The following is a 17,131-nucleotide window of genomic DNA, read 5'->3' as shown; positions in this document are numbered from 1 at the left end:
GAGTCAAAACCACCATGCTATTTTTGACAAATCTAAAATGTTCACTTTTTGATGTTTTGCACTGAATAGAATGTGTTTTTGTTGAAAAGGTGCAACACTCAGTTTGGAGGGGAACCAGTTCAAAGGCCGGCATCGCTCAGCACTACTAAGGAGTCCTCTCTTTCCACCTCCTCTAAGAAACTCTCCATGCACGGTGAGCACGTCGTTAGATTTTTTTTCATCGTGAATGCCCAGTTGAGAATCATGTCTTTGCAAATATGGGACAGCAGTAGCTTAGCTTAGCTAACGTGTGTGGGGAGGGGGGGGGGGGGGGGGGGTAAAGATTTGACTTTGGAGTAAGAGGTAGCAAATACAATATTTGCTTTTGACTGCTTGGAACACAAAGGTAGAAAAAAGGGGGGTTGGTTGGCATACGTGTATGCATACCAAAGTAAAGACTGTAAAAGTGACTTTTCCTTTCACGGGTGGTTGTTCTCTTTCTCCTGGTTGTCCTCCCACATGCATGTTTGTTTAATAGGGCATTCTGAATTATTTATGGGTGAGAATGGGAGTGTGAATGCTTATACATCTATATGTGTCATGCCCTCCTGCCCAAAATCAGCTTGGATAGGCCTCCGGCTCAACCGTGACCCAAATGAGGAAAAGGGATATGCGGGCCCCCTGGCAAAGGGGATGCTGCATCTCAAGCGTTTTATCCCACATTAATTCATCATTTTCATCATCATATACTGTATCTTTTAAATGTAATTGATTTATTCATCAACAATAACCTATTTCAGGACATCATCCTGAAAGAAATCATCTTGAACTCTAATAATATCAACAACATTCAGCTCTAGAAGCTTGCACTAAATTCAGCTTTTTAATTCATTTTAAAGATACCTTCACCTGTGCATTTTTTAAAATTATTTTTGTAAAAGTTCAAAATGTGTTCATTTAATAAAGAAAATTTGAGAATAAATAAAATTTTCTGAAACATGGATAGACCTGTGTGTGTGTGTGTGTGTGTGTACATACACACACGGCGTCTTTGAAACTTGCAGTAATGTGTCTCGATTGTTGTGTCTAAAGGGGGAAAGGAGAGTTAGGACTAAACAAGGCTGACCTCGTCAATCAAAATCTGCTTCTGCTTACCTACACATTAAATCAAATTATTCTCTCTTGATAAGATACAATGCCACTGGAGCATGTAGCTGAAAAGTTTAGATCCCACAAGTCTCAATTAAGGTTTTGGAACACACCCAGTATTTGTGTTTGTTTTGCATCCCTTGCGCCATTGTAGGTATGTGAATTTGCACATTTGACAGAGGTGAAGAGAGTCTCCAAAGGTTTGAGAAGACGGTACTAAAGTCATGAATGAGCTTGCAAAGGCAAGACCACAAAATGCAGCCAATAGCTCGACCTAAAGAGATTTGCACGTTGCCGCAGGGGGAAAAAAAAAAGTCTGTGAATCAGAAAACAAACCAATGTATGAATGGAGAAGCTGACACCACTTCCAAAGTGATTAAGAGCCAGGATTTTTGTGGACAGCTGTGTTGGCAGTGCTGCACCATCGCGGATCATCCACAGTCTCTTGACACCTAGCCAAAGATTAAGCATGATTCCAGATTAAGACACTAAATCCCTTTTCTAAACACTGAATTGGCACTGTTCATTCTGGCCTCTGTGCTCCCGGACAACTGCAGTGTAGCGACGATATTAATTTTGGGTATTACTACATCTCACCTTCATGTCATGCCCAATGTCCATTGTCCACGATTGTGTATTGTCAAGTCACCATCTGTTTTTGCAAAGGATGATAAGCAACTCGAGCTGTAATGGATAAGTAAGCGCTTGACATAAAGATGTGTGTATTTAGTTTTGCGGTTATGCTGCCTTTGTGTGTGTATAGCATCTATTCCGGTGAAATAGTGAAACAAGAATTATGTGCTTGGCTTTAATAAAATGCTGTTGAGGGACACGCTAGCTAGCAGCCGCTGCTTGTTGGCAAGCTTTAGAGCTGTTTACTTCCTGAGGTTTAATTTGTGTTACGCCCTGTGTGTTTTCAGGCCAGATTAGTTTGACCATATCCCTTCAGGAAACAACCAAATTAGATTAATTTGTGGAGAGGCATGCAGGAGTGGTGTTGATGCAAAACAAGCCCAGTGAGCCTCCTGGTTGAATGTTGTTCATCTCTGAATCATTACAGAGCTGCTGCTGTTTGATCTTTTTATTATTTGGCTAATTTACATCAAAACATTGGACTTCATTTGCACCTAGTTTTATATACAGTAGACATGTTTTAAGAGTAATGTGGCATTCACCATTTTTCCAGACTACAAGATATTATTGAGCAAGATCATTTTTGTGTGTCTCTTTCATTCTGTAGTGGTTTGAATGTTCACATTCTCACACACTTAGATGCTCAATCACTTGGTGTGCTTGTGTGAGTCACCGACTGTAATTTTTGTTCGCAATGGTCCACTTCAGTCGCATTCAGCCGGTGTTGTGTGGCAAAGTCAAATTTATATGAAGGTTTTTTTTTTAACAATTGTTTGCAACTATCTCATTGTAAATTGTAACGGCCTTCCTGAATATGCTCCTTGTTCATCATAAACACGCCCCTGTTTAAAGAAGAAAGTAATGAAAATTAAAAAGCTGAATCAAAAGGGTGCCATTCAAGGGAACAGGCTCTATCCTGTCCTGCAACTGTGCTTTAAGTTCTGTTTTTAACCGTAGCACTGGAGTACAAATGCAAACTTAGCCACACTGAAAGGATGGTGCATACCTGATTTCAAGTGTGCTTTCTCGCAATCCCATTTGGACCGTTGTAGCTCAATGCAAAAGAGCCTATCGGAGACCATTAAATTTCAGGTTATTAACCTTTGTACAGGTGTGATACTGGTTTCATGGCTGTGTGCATGCTCACCACGGTCCAAGGAATGCTCAGGAGGTTTGTGTGAATGCTCAGAGACATAGAAAATTAGATTATTTACTTGATAGAAAACAAGTAAATACTTAGTCCACGCATTCCAGCAAGCACTGAAAGGACACGCTTTTGTGGGGTTGGTGTCCTCCATTGTCATTTCTCAGGTAGTTCTGTTGCCCTATCACACATTTTATCAGCAACATTGTTCGTTGCTAACCATGACAGAGGATTCCACCCATTCACAATAGTTTGAATGTTTCCGTACAGGATTACATCGATGTACACCGACAGTACTTTGAATCGAATGTTTTCAGAAATACCAGCCAGAGTTATTCATTGATTATCACACCACCTTTATTAACTCTCTAACAATGGCAAAGAGCAGTGAACAGCTCAATCAACAATGCATGACAAGGCCTGACTGGCGACTCGGCATTCTGTAAATGACTTCAGTTGCCGGAGATTGCCGAACGAAAGCATTTTCGTTGTTAACTGCATTGCTACGGGTCTCACTATGAACCTGGGTGGGTGGTGTTTAAAAAAAAAAAAAAAAGGATGCTTGAAATAGTTTAGCCCTATGGATTACTCAACAAATGGTTGGCCAACTTTTTTTCATGCTTGACCTTTAACCTGTAACCTGATAACATGATAAGCTGTCCACCGTAGTAACCGCTGTCACTGAAAGGGTTAAAGGCAGCGGGGAATACACCCGTCCGTCTGAGGAGAGCAATTGGCTGTCTTTAAAATTTGTTCTTCAAAGAATCCATAAAAGGTCTTTGAAAGTGATATGGGAATTGGATCTAAAAGGCAGCTTGTTGGATTTGTCCGAGAATAAACTCGACCAAGTGATGGCCTCATCACTGAAGATCAAGTATGATCTTCAGCATTTGCAGACACCGGCAAAGAATCCACATGAGAATCACCTTCATATCAGAGACCACAGTTTTCAGCCATAAGAGGATGGATTGTACACTCAAGATTTGAAATAATGTCCCGCCACAGGTGACGGAGGTCAGGATTCTCGGGGTCTTGTATTGAGGAAAGCGACAAATGTACGGCAAGAGTGACAGACAGATAAGTGTGACACCAGAAGTGATGAGATCACTGTATCAGACTGTCGTATAGTAAAGCTGAGGCAAAAGGCCATCGATGTTCCCACCTCAGGGAAACGGATTACCAGCCATGGCATTTCAATTAATTTCAGTGGGGAAACACTGATTAAATCCATGAGGTTATTGAATTACAAACTTGGTTGAGGAACAAATTAAACTATTGTTATCTTATATTGCTGAATGAGCCGCATTCTTTATATTGTATATTTGATGCATCCTGTAGCACTGCAACTACGACAAAGCACATTGTGGTGGCCTTGTAAATCAAGAATTGCTTGACTGAATCCTGTATTGTATGTTTACCCACAGGTACGTTTCTGGATTTGTTCTGGAGATGTACAGAAAGGGATGCTGTCTTTGTGGATAGCAGAGAACAGCACGGGCCTCAAGGACCAGCGCCAATTGTGGCGCTCAGCCAGCGAACCAGCATCTGAAAGAGGCTGGAAATTCATCACAGTTCCACTTTATGGACTGGCTGACTGGTACGACACTCACCCACTGTCGGTCCGTGATTACAGCAAGACGGTTTTTGATTTAAGCAGTTATCAAGTCCCATGGTAACTCTCCGTCACACTCGTAGAAAATAAATACTGTACAATAGGTTTCCACATGGCAATAGACCTCTGGACCAATAAACTCTTCTTCGTTTGTGTTGAGGAGATTCAGCTTTTCGTTTGTTTCTTGCTCTCCTTGGACACAAGTCCTTTTATACCTCTGTAAGGCGGAATAAAGACCCAACACCACGTCGTACTTTTTCAGTTTATCACAGCACAACACAAATCGATTTGGGCTTCTGAGAGTTTCAGATTTCTTTCAGAAGCCCCGAACAACTACAGTCACACGTATATATAGGCATAGTATGTTAATTATGTTAATTAGGGGCGGGCAGTCCTTCCCCTTATGTAAAAAGTAGAGACAAAGAAGGTCAAGCAAAGTTCGATCTTTGACATGATGACAAAGTACCGACCATATCTGCTGGCCACAAACCTCGTGATTAGGGTCCCTATTCGAGGGCACATGACACCCTTCAGGGACTAATCACGAGGTGGTGGAGGCAATAAAACCCTCGGGGGCTGTTAATTGGTCAAGGAGAAAAAGGAGGAAAGCATAACACTACCCTTTTTGTTTTAAGTGCTACAGCAGACGTACAGGATAGGGATTAGTTTCAATAGTTCTCATGGTAAAGCGAAATTCCTCAACAATGTTCTACTACTACTTCTAGCGGAATAATTCCTTAACAGTTTGTTTCTCTCTCATAAATGTATATTTCAGCTTTTTTTTAAACTTTATTTTCTCTTAATTTATTAAATTAACGAATCCCATAGAGCACCGGTGTCAAACCGAAGGCCCGCGGGCAGAATGTGGCCTACTTCGTCATTTTATGTGGCCCGCGAGAGCTTGAAAGGCCTGAATGTCCAAAAGTCAAACAGTCAAACCACAGTTTTTGAACGTCTCTGTTATCGACCAAATTGTATTTTGACCAGAAAATTCGAGATTTTTACACCCCGGATTACGACCGAAAACCGGTTTTCAACCAAAGTGAGCAAACCCGAATATGCCACTTGACTCCTCTCGGCTTCCTTACATGAGGAAGTGACGCTTCCTCGTGTAACGTTCATTGTGAGCAGACGTGTTGGTTGTGATTTACGCAAATCTGACTCATTTTTTTGTTGTTGTTGTTGTTATTTCTGCATAGTGTATTAGCCCCTAATCATGGGCTAATAAAATAGTTTTGAACAAATCGCTTTTCGAACAGCCTTCTGGAACGGATTATGGCTGAAACCCAAGATATGACTGTAGTTTAAAAGCATGCTTTGACCAAAAAACGAAATTTCCCACAATTCCTATCGACTATATTACTCGCGAAGTGACGGCTCACCGACACTACATGGCGGTGTTTCCACATCAATGCTCATGAGTGGAATCGGGAGAAAATAATGATCCCAAAATGTCAATGAAGAGAAAAGTTGATGCGAGGCTAAAACTAGCCTCTAAGAAAAGCAACAAATTACATGAAGGAGTAGTTACATTTATTTTACATCGCATTGAATTATATTAAGTTACAATTATAAGTGACATCTGGCCCTTTGACGACAGCCATTTTGCTGATGTGGCGTTTGGTGAAAATGAGTTTGACTCTCCTAGCATAGAGCCTGCACTGCACGTGATCACACAACAGATATGCCATGTGTACAAAATCTCCGCTTCCCTTTTATATTCCTTGTCTGTGATAAATTTGTTGAACTCAATCCTCGAGGCTCCATCTTTCAGCCATACAATTAGCCATGTCCCTGATTTCCCCTCAAAGAGGAGCTCAATTAAAGCTAAACAGACAGAGCAAAGGAAATAAGAAATCCACATCAAGCATTTTATCATTCTTTGCCTGACTGGTGGTTTCTTTGCCATTCAAGCTCAGATAATCCTGCTCCACTGAGAGTGATTAATGTTTTATTCCTGGGTTATATACTCGGCGGTGCTTGTGTTGTAAATTAGAATGTGATGTTCGTAACCACGAGGTGAACCTTTTAGTTTTTGCGAGCTGACCTTTTGTAGAGCTGAAGTGCATCGCAAAGTGCTGACCGCAGTCAGAACACCGCCAATAAATAAATACAGCAAGTCAGTCATATTAAAAGGTCATTGATACGGAAGAGATTATTGATTGACTACGATTATGAATGCCTTCCCGAGAATTGATGGTACATTTAATGTTGACATCTCAAGGAAAAAAAGCCAATTAAACGTTCCGCAAGGATTACGACTATATTTATTCATACTACCCACAGACGCTCCAAACCAAGTCTAAATATGTATGTTCAAATTAATTATGGTTGAAGGAATTAAATAACAAAAATCAGAGGTGGGTAGTTTACAAAATTTTGCTGGTCCTTGAGTTGTCATTCATCGTCAGTCTGTCATTATCTCAAGGTGAACTAAACTGTCATTTTCAGTCAGTCAGTCCGTCATGTTATTCTAACCACGCTTCATTCATCGCGTCCGCCTGTTAAAGCAAAACAAAACAAACCCCAAAAAACCGTCACGGTCCAACAAATGAAAAATTCATTTTGATTAACATGGAAAGGGCGGCCCGGTGGTCCAGTGGTTAGCGCATCGAGCTCATAGTGCACTCTAAATTGTCCCTAGGTGTGAGTCTGAGCGCGAATGGTTGTTCGTCTCTGTGTGCTCTGCGATTGGTTGGCAACCAGTTCAGGGAGTCCCCTGCCTACTGCCCGAAGACAGCTGGGATAGGCTCCAGCCCCCCCCCCCACCCCCCTCCACCGTGACCCTTGTGAGGGTAAAGCAGATCAGAAAATGGATGGATGGATGGATTAATATGGGAAATGGATTGTATCAGTGTATCTACATCACAGGGTGTCTACCTAAAAAGCTTTACACACACATACTCACACACACACACACACACACACACACACACACACACACACACACACACCTGTTGCTCCATGATGGTAAAATATGAAAATGGGCATGTACCAGCAGGCCCGTGAACAGCGCAAGACTTCAAATTAAATCGAATTTTTTTTTTTGGCTCATTTCCTGATCATTTTAATTTGAATGTACATATTTTTGAAAGTATCTCTTCTATTTGTGTCAGTACTTCAAACAAAAAAGACTTGTTTACACTGGCTCACCATTCGACACTGAACCAAACCTGATTCTAAGGCTTTGGCTTGCAGTAGGTTGTTATTTGGCCACATAAAGAAAATTAAAAAAACTATTTGATGGTTCTTCACAGTTTTTTGCCTTCATTGTAATGCATAAAGAACATTTCCAATTTTTTTCCATGTTTACAAGTCATTTCAAATCTGGATTGCGTGCATTGTGGGTGGAGGTGGCAGGAGAGACGCGCATGGGACAGACCAATTGCACTCATCTTTGCATTTGCAAAATTGCGAAGCATAAAAGCGTGGCTATTTGACCTTCATTTCATCCCATTTGAAACATAAAGCATAAAATGAACATCTGTGAAGAAATGCAGACGGATACGTAAATGACTTGTCATCTTTAGTAGACGTCTACATGAAATGACTACATCCAAGGAGGCATACCACCACCTACTGTCCAGGAATCGCAAAGTGTTTCCAAATAGAGTCGGCGCAGTCGACTCAAGCAAAGCCACCAGGTTCATCCCTGCCAGGCGGGGCTGGTTTCCCTCAGTCGTCAACCAAACGGGCGTCCGTTTGTGAAGGACAGACAGGTCAATCGGTACTTGAACTGGTTAATGATCATTACTCTGACAAGCGAAAATCCACTTCCGTCAGTGCTTAGTCCAGGGGTCCCCAACCAGTCAATCGCAATGAACCGGTAGCACGCAGGTTGGTCCCAAGTAGATCGCGGGGAGTGTAGGGGTAAATGGGAAAAAAATAGAGTGACTGTGTGCCTGTTATTAATATTATATATGTTGGTGTTAGGGTACACGAAGCATCCTATCAGTTCACAAAAGGTATTTAAAAATAAAATAAAATAAAAAAGCAGGTCACCTTTAACCTACAGTGACGCGTGACCTACATCACCGGAAGTTGTTGGCGGTCAGTAATCTGCAATTGCAGCATGCGATCAGAGCTGTTGCCATACAGCTTTTTTTGTTGTTGTTGTTGTTCTCATTCAGTTAGTTTTATTTGCAATTCACCGATGGCATTGGCAATGGGAATATGGACCACCAGGATAAGCATTATAACATGGTGCACGTGATCTACGATAGTGATGTTGATGCATTTAACATGCTGCAAAAGCGTCAGGTCCCCCACTAAGATAGGCGAGGATTTCCTTTTCACAAACTCTTTTATCTACTTTATTTTTCCGTTCATGTTCGGGGCTGTTACGGTTGTTGCTCATCATGGCTTGCGTCGGTGCGTGCACGCATATGCGCGCGTGTGCATGGCCACGCACGTGCAAGCGTGCGTATGCATGCATGTACTGTACATGGGTGCACACGTAAGTGTGTGTATGCATGCACGTGCGGGAACGGTTGATCGCGAAGGTTAGTTGAAAGTAGATCTTCGATCAAAAACAGGCACCTCTGGCCTAGTCTGTAATTTTGTCATCATTTGTCAGCAAAACCAGTGCCCGTCAGTAAGGATTGAATGCCTACCTCTAATAAAAATTATTCTCAGTGTTATCTGTCTCATATCGAATGGTGTCTGTATTAAAAAATGTATCTAATTCACTTGTGTCATAGTGGTAATTGCTTCGATTCAAGCGGGAGCTCTCAAAGTTCTTACAAGTTGATTCATTGTTTAAGGCCTGCTGTCCTTACACAGGTTCTGGCTTCTTTTTGGATCAGAAGATGGAAGTGGACCTGGGCCTGGGTCCATTATCTCACTCGACAACATCTCTTTCAGCATGAACTGCTTCCTGGCTTGTGAGTACTGTTTTATTTGTTCTGTCAGGTTTTGATTCGAAGTATTGCATCCATCATGCATATTTTTGTCTTAATTTAGGGATAAGATTGATAATCTAATTTGGTCAATATTTAAGATGGTAATGTTTTTCAGCATGGGTGCTCAAGTCTGGTCCTCGAGAACCCCAATCAACCCAATCAAATGTTTCCCTCTTGCAACACACCCGATTCAAATGATGAAGATCATTACCAGGCTTATGCAGAACTTGCTGATGAGCTGATCATTTGAATCGGGTGTGTCGAAAGAGGTTATGTGTAAACCAGCCTGGGCAGATGCTCTCGAAGACCAGACTTGGGATACACTGTTTATAGGCTCTCTTCATTGACATCCAACGAATGCAACTACAGACCAGTGCAATGTCTCCGTTAAACTAAAAGCATTGTCTACATTGTTGAAATAAAATTGATTACTTGGTTATTTAGGAAAATGTAAACAAATACCATAGTGAACTTTGGCCATACCGTAATCAGGATTCTGGAGGGTGCATAGGGTCCTGGAGAAGGCGTTTGACCATGTCGCTCGAGAAGCCTTTTGGGAGGTGCCACAGGGGTATCATCAACTCTCACTGGAACAGTTGACAGCGAGCAAAATCAGCTGGAGTGAGAATCAGCACCTGCTTTCTCCAGGTTGGGGATGAGATCATTCCCTAAGTGGTCAAGTTCAAGTTTCTTAGGGTGTGAATGGAGCAGTAGATTGACAGGCGAATTAGTGGTCATGCAGAATCTGCATCCGCCAGTCATGATAAAAATGGAGCTGAGCCAAAAGGCAAAGCTTTCTTTACTGGTGAATCAATGTTCTCGTGCTCCCCTGTAGTCATGAGCTATAGGCAGCGACTGGAAGAATAAGATAACAACTGGCTGAAATGAGGTCCAGGCTCTTCCTTCCTTCGGGATATTGTAAGAAGCTTAGTCATTCAGGAGGGGGCACAGAGGAGAGCCACTGCTCTCCGCATCCAGCACAACCCTGTTCAGGTGTTCTGGGAAGGTCCATCCAGAGGAGACCCACAGAAAGACCCAGGATATGCTGTAGACATTGGGCCTCATTCACGAATAAACACGTAGAAATATTCTTGCGCTCAAGTTGAGCGTATCTGCAAAATCACAGTCAGTGACATATATTATATAGAATATTTTGTAATAGGATTAAAAAAAAAAATCTGCAAACCCCTCAATTACACGACATAATCATGTCTCTATAATCAGAATGTCTTATTTTAATTAATTTATTGCATCAACATTGTAAAAATGAGAATGTAGTCATATAAATGAAGGACAAAATTATTTGTCCTGCACATGGAATTTATTGTGCTCCATCCGTTTGGAATAAATCCATCCATCTGACCTTCCTCAGTTAAGTCCTCAGTAGGGTCAAATGAGCAAAATATAGAACTACAAGGTTACTATATATATAGGTATATATGTGTGTGTGTGTGTGTGTGTGTGTGAGAGAGAGAACCGGCTTCCAGCCAATCACATGGCACGCATAGATGAACAACCGTCCGCGCTCACACTCACACCGAGGAACAATTTTGAGTGTCCAATCAGCCTGCCATGCATGTTCTTGGAATGTGGGAGGAAACCGGAGTACTCAGAAAAAATCCACATAGGCACGATGGATTTTTTTCACTTTTAAATGATCCTGCGGGCCTGATTGAACCTCCTCGGGGGCCGGTTCCGGCCCGCGGCCCGTATGTTTGACATCCTGCTTTAGATGGTCAAGCATTGGATTCATTCACTTCTTCATATAGACAGTATTTGTGAGAAAAGTGACATTTCTTTTTGCAAAGTGTGAAAACAGCAGTAGGATAACATCCCTGTCTGGCTGGAGAGCAAAAGGTTGAAAGTGCAAGACCCCTCCGTCCCCTAAATAAATACAGCACAATATTTTTGACATCTCTTGTATCTCGATTGATTCTCACATTGTGCATATTACACACACACACACAAGTATGTTTATGAATCAACACTTGATGATGATCGAGAACAACAAAAGAGGTAGAAAACGATGAGTGTATTTGTCAAAAGCTGTGATCATATATCAAAACAAAGCCTTGTGCCACCTTGGGCAGGGTGTGATTTGGGGTGTGTATTGGTTTTGTTCTTGAGCGGAGGAGATACACGATCACCCTTTGTCATCGCTGGCTTATTGAGTCAGGGGCCCTTTCTTTAAAGTGATGACATTTTCAAGGAGTTATGTATTTGCTCTCCAATTTGTGGTTTATGGCCTCTGGATTGGCAACACTGCAGGAACATCTATCTATGCTTTGTTCACGTTCCAGATGGCAAGCTCTCAATCCAGAGCAGGTATCCATGTCATCCATCTGCATCTGTCTCGGTAATATCTTATTGCCCATCAGTCGAAGCAGTTGATGAGCGATGCTGAAGATGCACATCCATTCTTTTTGACCGACTGAGGATTGCAATAAAGCCATTGAATACAAATTCATGTGGAAAATGATGAGGCGGATTGACCACACTTTCCTTTCCTTGTAATGATTATCACCATAATAATTTATGTTATGAGATTTGTAATTAAAATGCTAAAATGTTATTTGTTTCAGTAATGATCCCATTGCACCTCTGGCTGTTCAAAGACAGGCGCACCGTGGGCCAGCGTAGATGCTTAGTAACAGTCCCTCAAGCATGTTTGTAGTGATGAAGTAGGTGCTCTCGGTTTTTGCCGGTGATTCGCTTGTTTATTTCAAAGCATTTTTAAATGCAGAATGTGAGATAATCATTTCAAGGTCACACAATGAGACATATCATGTGGACAACTGTAAAACCCTTATCTCACAGAGCGGAGAAGGTTTACACATGTAGCGGTTGTTGTTTTTTTCGATAGCGTTCGTTCAAGGTTGCAAGTGTTTGCAAAAACATTTGCCGAACATTGACAATGTTACTGGTCGCAAATAGTCTTGGCGCCATCAAATTTTGAACATGTTCAAAATTTCTTTGTGATAAGAAAAAACGAATTACGACCGTGAGAACTTTGTGAATGTGTGGAACAGTTTGGGATGAACACTCTACAAACATTTAACCAAATGATAACCAAGTAAATAAAAACAAAGAATCAGGGAGAAGAAAACACAGTTGTTTACAGCTTGTACTTGTCCGCCATGTTTTTCTATGCTGACCATTCGCTTTGGTCACAAATTTTTATAGGTACGCGGTATAGAAAATGTGAGCAATGCATATGCCGGGCAGAGAGTAGTTTTGCTGAGTGGAGCTCTGCGAACCACATGGATGCGACAAGCATAAACCAATTTTTACACATACTTCCAAGGAGACATTATGACATTCGGTATACATTGCATATATCATCCTGTCTCACAAGGTGATGGAAGTTGGTCAGCAACTACTGTGTTTCTCACCCAGTAGTTCACTGCTAGCTGCTGAATGTAATGCATTGATGTCAGCACCAAGAGTGGCTTGCTTATTCTGGATTCCAACCACCAAAACTCATTTTCTCTCCACACTGAGACATACAAAATCAAGAGAAGTTGCAATTTTCCAGGCCAGCTTTCAACCACGGTGGCTCAGATTAGTCATCCCTACTTTAACATCTGTGGGGGAGAGAAGTTCCTCTATCTTGTGCAGGTAATAACCAATCAGGTGCCCTTATGCCAAGAAGATTTTACCTCGGGAGAGAGTTTAAGCAGGATGCGATCAAGGTACCATCGAGCATATGATCTAAGTCCTGACAATGTGGTTTGGGTTAGAGGCTTGATGGATTGCTACGAAAGACCCAGACTGAATGTGTTTACCCCATTCCTTGTTGGAAGAGATAGAGGGAATGGAATTTGGATGTATACATCCATCCATCCATCCATTTTCCGAACCGCTTGATCCTCACTAGGGTCGCGGGGGGTGCTGGAGCCTATCCCAGCCATCTCCGGGCAGTAGGCGGGGGACACCCTGAATCAGTTGCCAGCCAATCGCAGGGCACACAGAGACGAACAACCATCCACGCCCACACTCACACCTAGGGACAATTTAGAGTGTCCAATCAGCCTGACATGCATGTTTTTGGAATGTGGGAGGAAACCGGAGCACCCGGAGAAAACCCGCGCAGGCCCGGGGAGAACATGCAAACTCCACACAGGGAGGCCGGAGCTGGAATCGAACCCGGTACCTCTGCACTGTGAAGCCGACGTGCTAACCACTGGACTACCGGGCCGCCCGAATTTGTTCGAATATACAGTAATTATATTGATGCATTTCACTCGGTTTTAGCGCCCCCTACAGTCCATGACGTCTTTAGCATCTGAGTAGGAAGTAATTTTATTTTGTTTTAGTCTCATTCGACAGTTAGTTGTTAACTTTATACTTTGAGGTTCCATTCGTATGGTGTCGACATAACCCAAGCTAGTACGGAAATCTATCTAAGTCTATCACGAGCCTGCGCTAACGCAATCTTCAATTTTTGTTGGAGTAATAGCGGCATCAGAACCTCTCTGCCGCTGGATGTATACAATACAATACAATACAATACATAATGATTTATATAGCGCTTTCACAACAGCGGCAGCTGTAACAAAGCGCTTAACAAAACAGTTAACATTAAGTAAAATAATAAACACAACACAAAACATAAAACACGGACAGTCGTGCAGTCCTAACCACTTTTCCCTCACATATTTTGTTGTTTGAAGCAGTTTGAGATCCATTCCCTCTGTTCTTTATGGCCAAATGAAACCCACAAATTGAATGGCAATTAAATGGTTAGTTGCTCGTCTGATTACTTGTATATTCAACCCGATGACAACTAGATTTCACTGCCGCACGTGGAGTTACTTAGAAAAACAATATCTTCATGATAACGTGTTACATTTCATTTCAGCAAATGGAGAATTTCCACCTGTGGCCGGTAGCACAACCAGGTTGCCCATTGGACCGCCAATCACTCCCACATCTCCATCCGTCGGGATTCCTCTGATGAACTACCCTACTAGAGATTACTGTAAGTGTGAATTTGTATGAGATTGATATTTACAGGTTGATGGAAGCTATTCATGCCAAAGTGTTTGTCTGATGGTCTTTCTTTGCCCTGGCTTCAACATCCTACATCCGCACATGCACTGACTGATTAACAATTACTCGAAATGCATTGCATTTGACATGACACACAGACTGAAATAAAGTATGCGCGCTGCCCCCCACTGATTCGCATCTCGCCCGCAACAGCAGGAGTTCTGTAGAGATCTCTTTTGGCAATAAATGGAGCAGGACAGGCAGTTACGAAGTGTAAAATCCTTCAATTTGTCTCCGGAGAATGTCAATGGAGACGGTTACACAGACTTGACATTTTCCCGCTCACGCTCTCTTACACCCTTCCTTCAGTAGGGCAACAACAAGGAGACTTCAAAATCGAAAGCCATACATTTGTGTTAGTCTTATCAAACATTCTCGAAAACACATTTCCTTAGCCAGCAAGCTTTCAAGCGCTATACTTAAAAGAAAAAGTGAGCTGTTACTCTGCTCCCGGTAAAGTAGATGCGATACCTTTTTTTACAGCCTCGGGTAGTAAACATGTTTCTCTGATACCATTTAACATTAAGCGTCCTGCACTTCAATAAATGTGTGAATGTGAATCAGTGTGAGTCGGGTGAGGAATACTTTTCTCTTGCAACTGATGATGAGCCCAGGAAAATTTTAGCATGTGATTTTATGTCCTTGAAGAGGAAAAAGCTTTGATAGTTTTTATGCTTTGTTAAAGCCCAGACGATTAATTTTGTCATGTACTGAAGCTTCAATTTCAATTGACATAATGCAAAAACCCCGACTTCACGGCATTATTTACAAAAGGTTTGTGCAAAAATAATTGATCACGTAGGCATATCAGTGTGAACTGATTTCCGCAGTAGGTGCTACATGGATTGTGACAGTTGCGCAGTGCATTTTTCACCTGCTGAAATGAGTGTATGCAAATAAATAAACTGTCATGGTGGACGACACCTCCTGACAGTACAGAGGTCACGGGTTCAAATCTGGATGCCAACCTTCCTGTGCATGGTTTGCGTCTTCTTCCCATGCCTGCTTGGGTTTTCTCCGGGTCGTCCGGTTTCCCCCCACATTCCAAAAACAATGCACAGTAGGTTGATTGAAAACTCTAAAATTATCCATAGATGTGAATGGTTGTTCGTCTTTGTGTGCCCTGCGATTGGATGGCAACCAGTTCAGGGTGGGCCCCCGCCTACCGCCAAAAGACAACTGGGATTGGCTCCAGCACACCCGTGAGTATAAACGGTTAGGAACATGGATGGATGAATGAATGGATAAATTTAGCTTGTGCGATGTAATCGTTCTGATTTTGCTTTATCTTTAAATACAGCATCTGGAAGACAGGTGTATAACGGCATGCACTGCAGTGACATTTCAGTGCTAGCAAAATGAGAGACGGCGGAGAGAAGTTATCTGGTCTTGTAATGTTTTGCAAATCTCAAATACAAAATTTATCACCGCATATTGTTAATTCCCCACATTGCAATTTTGGAGTTTCTGAATGATGTAAGGCGTGACTGGGAGCCAGTTGCAAGAACTAGTCAAGCCATATCCCCAATTTCAAAATTCCTTTCAACTGCATTACCCACTATTTGAGTTTATTTATTTCAGCACAGAGCGGACCGGTGTTCCAGTGGTTAGTGTGTCGACCTCAGTGTGCAGAGGTCTTGGGTTCGATCCCGGCTCCGGCCTACCTCTGTGGAGTTTGCATATTCTCCCCGTGCCTGCATGGTTTTTCTTTGGGTACTCTGGTTTCCTCCCACATTTCAAAAACATGCATGACAGGTTCATGGAAGACTTTAAATTCTCTCCTTTTATAATTTTATCTGTGGTTTTATTGTTCTTGTTTTGATTGTAAAGTGTCCTTGAGTGTTTTGAAAGGCGCTTATAAATGAAATGTATTATTATTATTATTAAATTGTCCCTAAGTGTGAGTGTGAGCGCGAATGCTTGTTTATCTCTGTGTGCCCTGCGCTTGGCTGGCAACCGGTTGAGGGTGTCCCCCCTCCTACTGCCTGAAGACGGCTGGTGTAGGCTACAGCACTCCCCGCGACCCTTGTGAGGATGAAGCGGATCGGAAAATGGATGGGTGGATGGGTATTTCAGCACACTGAGGCACATCAGTGATAGCCTCTCTGAAAGCAATATTTCATGTTTTGTCCGAAGTTTTAAACGCACTGAAGTCCTTTGCCACTGGTTTTCAGGAAAACACAAGTTAATATTAAAATCCTCGATAAGGAGGATATGATCAAACTTGACCCCGAGTTCAGCAACAAGATTTGAAGTTGTTCAAAAAGTCCTTATTATATTTAGGAGGATGGTAAATGACAGCGCAGAGTACAGGGTCAGCACAGCCTACTTCAAAAAAAGTTGCTTCAAAGCTTGTGATTGATGTGGCGAATATACCCTGTTCCATTTTAAATTGTTTTAAAAAATACTCACTGTTCCTCCACCATGGACTGAAGTCCTCGGGGAGTCCAAGAAGGCACAGTCAGGTGGCACCATTTCAATCAAAGTGTTATTCTCACTGGTGCCTGTCCAAGTCTCCGTCTTCCAGAGGAACTCAAAGCTTCTTTTGTGGATTGATTGTTTGTCTTCCATGTAGGGTGGGCATGTTTGGATTTAGACACTTCTGGATTTGATATTGATTCTTTGATTCCATTCTGGTTACTAACGATTCTGGATTCTGAT

General features: G+C 42.1%; 1 protein-coding gene across 1 annotated transcript in view; it reads left to right on the top strand.

The window, feature by feature from the left end:
* Positions 1-17,131, top strand: part of alk (ALK receptor tyrosine kinase) — a 172,426-nt gene that overhangs the window by 110,005 nt on the left and 45,290 nt on the right. The window contains exons 10-13 of the mRNA XM_086127789.1: positions 90-193; positions 4,330-4,502; positions 9,300-9,400; positions 14,280-14,399. Of these exons, the coding sequence (XP_085983915.1) occupies positions 90-193; positions 4,330-4,502; positions 9,300-9,400; positions 14,280-14,399 (498 nt within the window). The remainder of the gene's footprint in view (positions 1-89; positions 194-4,329; positions 4,503-9,299; positions 9,401-14,279; positions 14,400-17,131) is intronic.

Source organism: Hippocampus guttulatus, chromosome 13 (assembly GCF_054856545.1).
Source record: "Hippocampus guttulatus isolate MCC_2025c chromosome 13, RoL_Hgut_1.0, whole genome shotgun sequence".
Taxonomy (NCBI): domain Eukaryota; kingdom Metazoa; phylum Chordata; class Actinopteri; order Syngnathiformes; family Syngnathidae; genus Hippocampus; species Hippocampus guttulatus.
The sequence above is the reverse complement of the archived record's forward strand: the minus strand, read 5'-3'. Positions and strand labels throughout refer to the sequence as shown.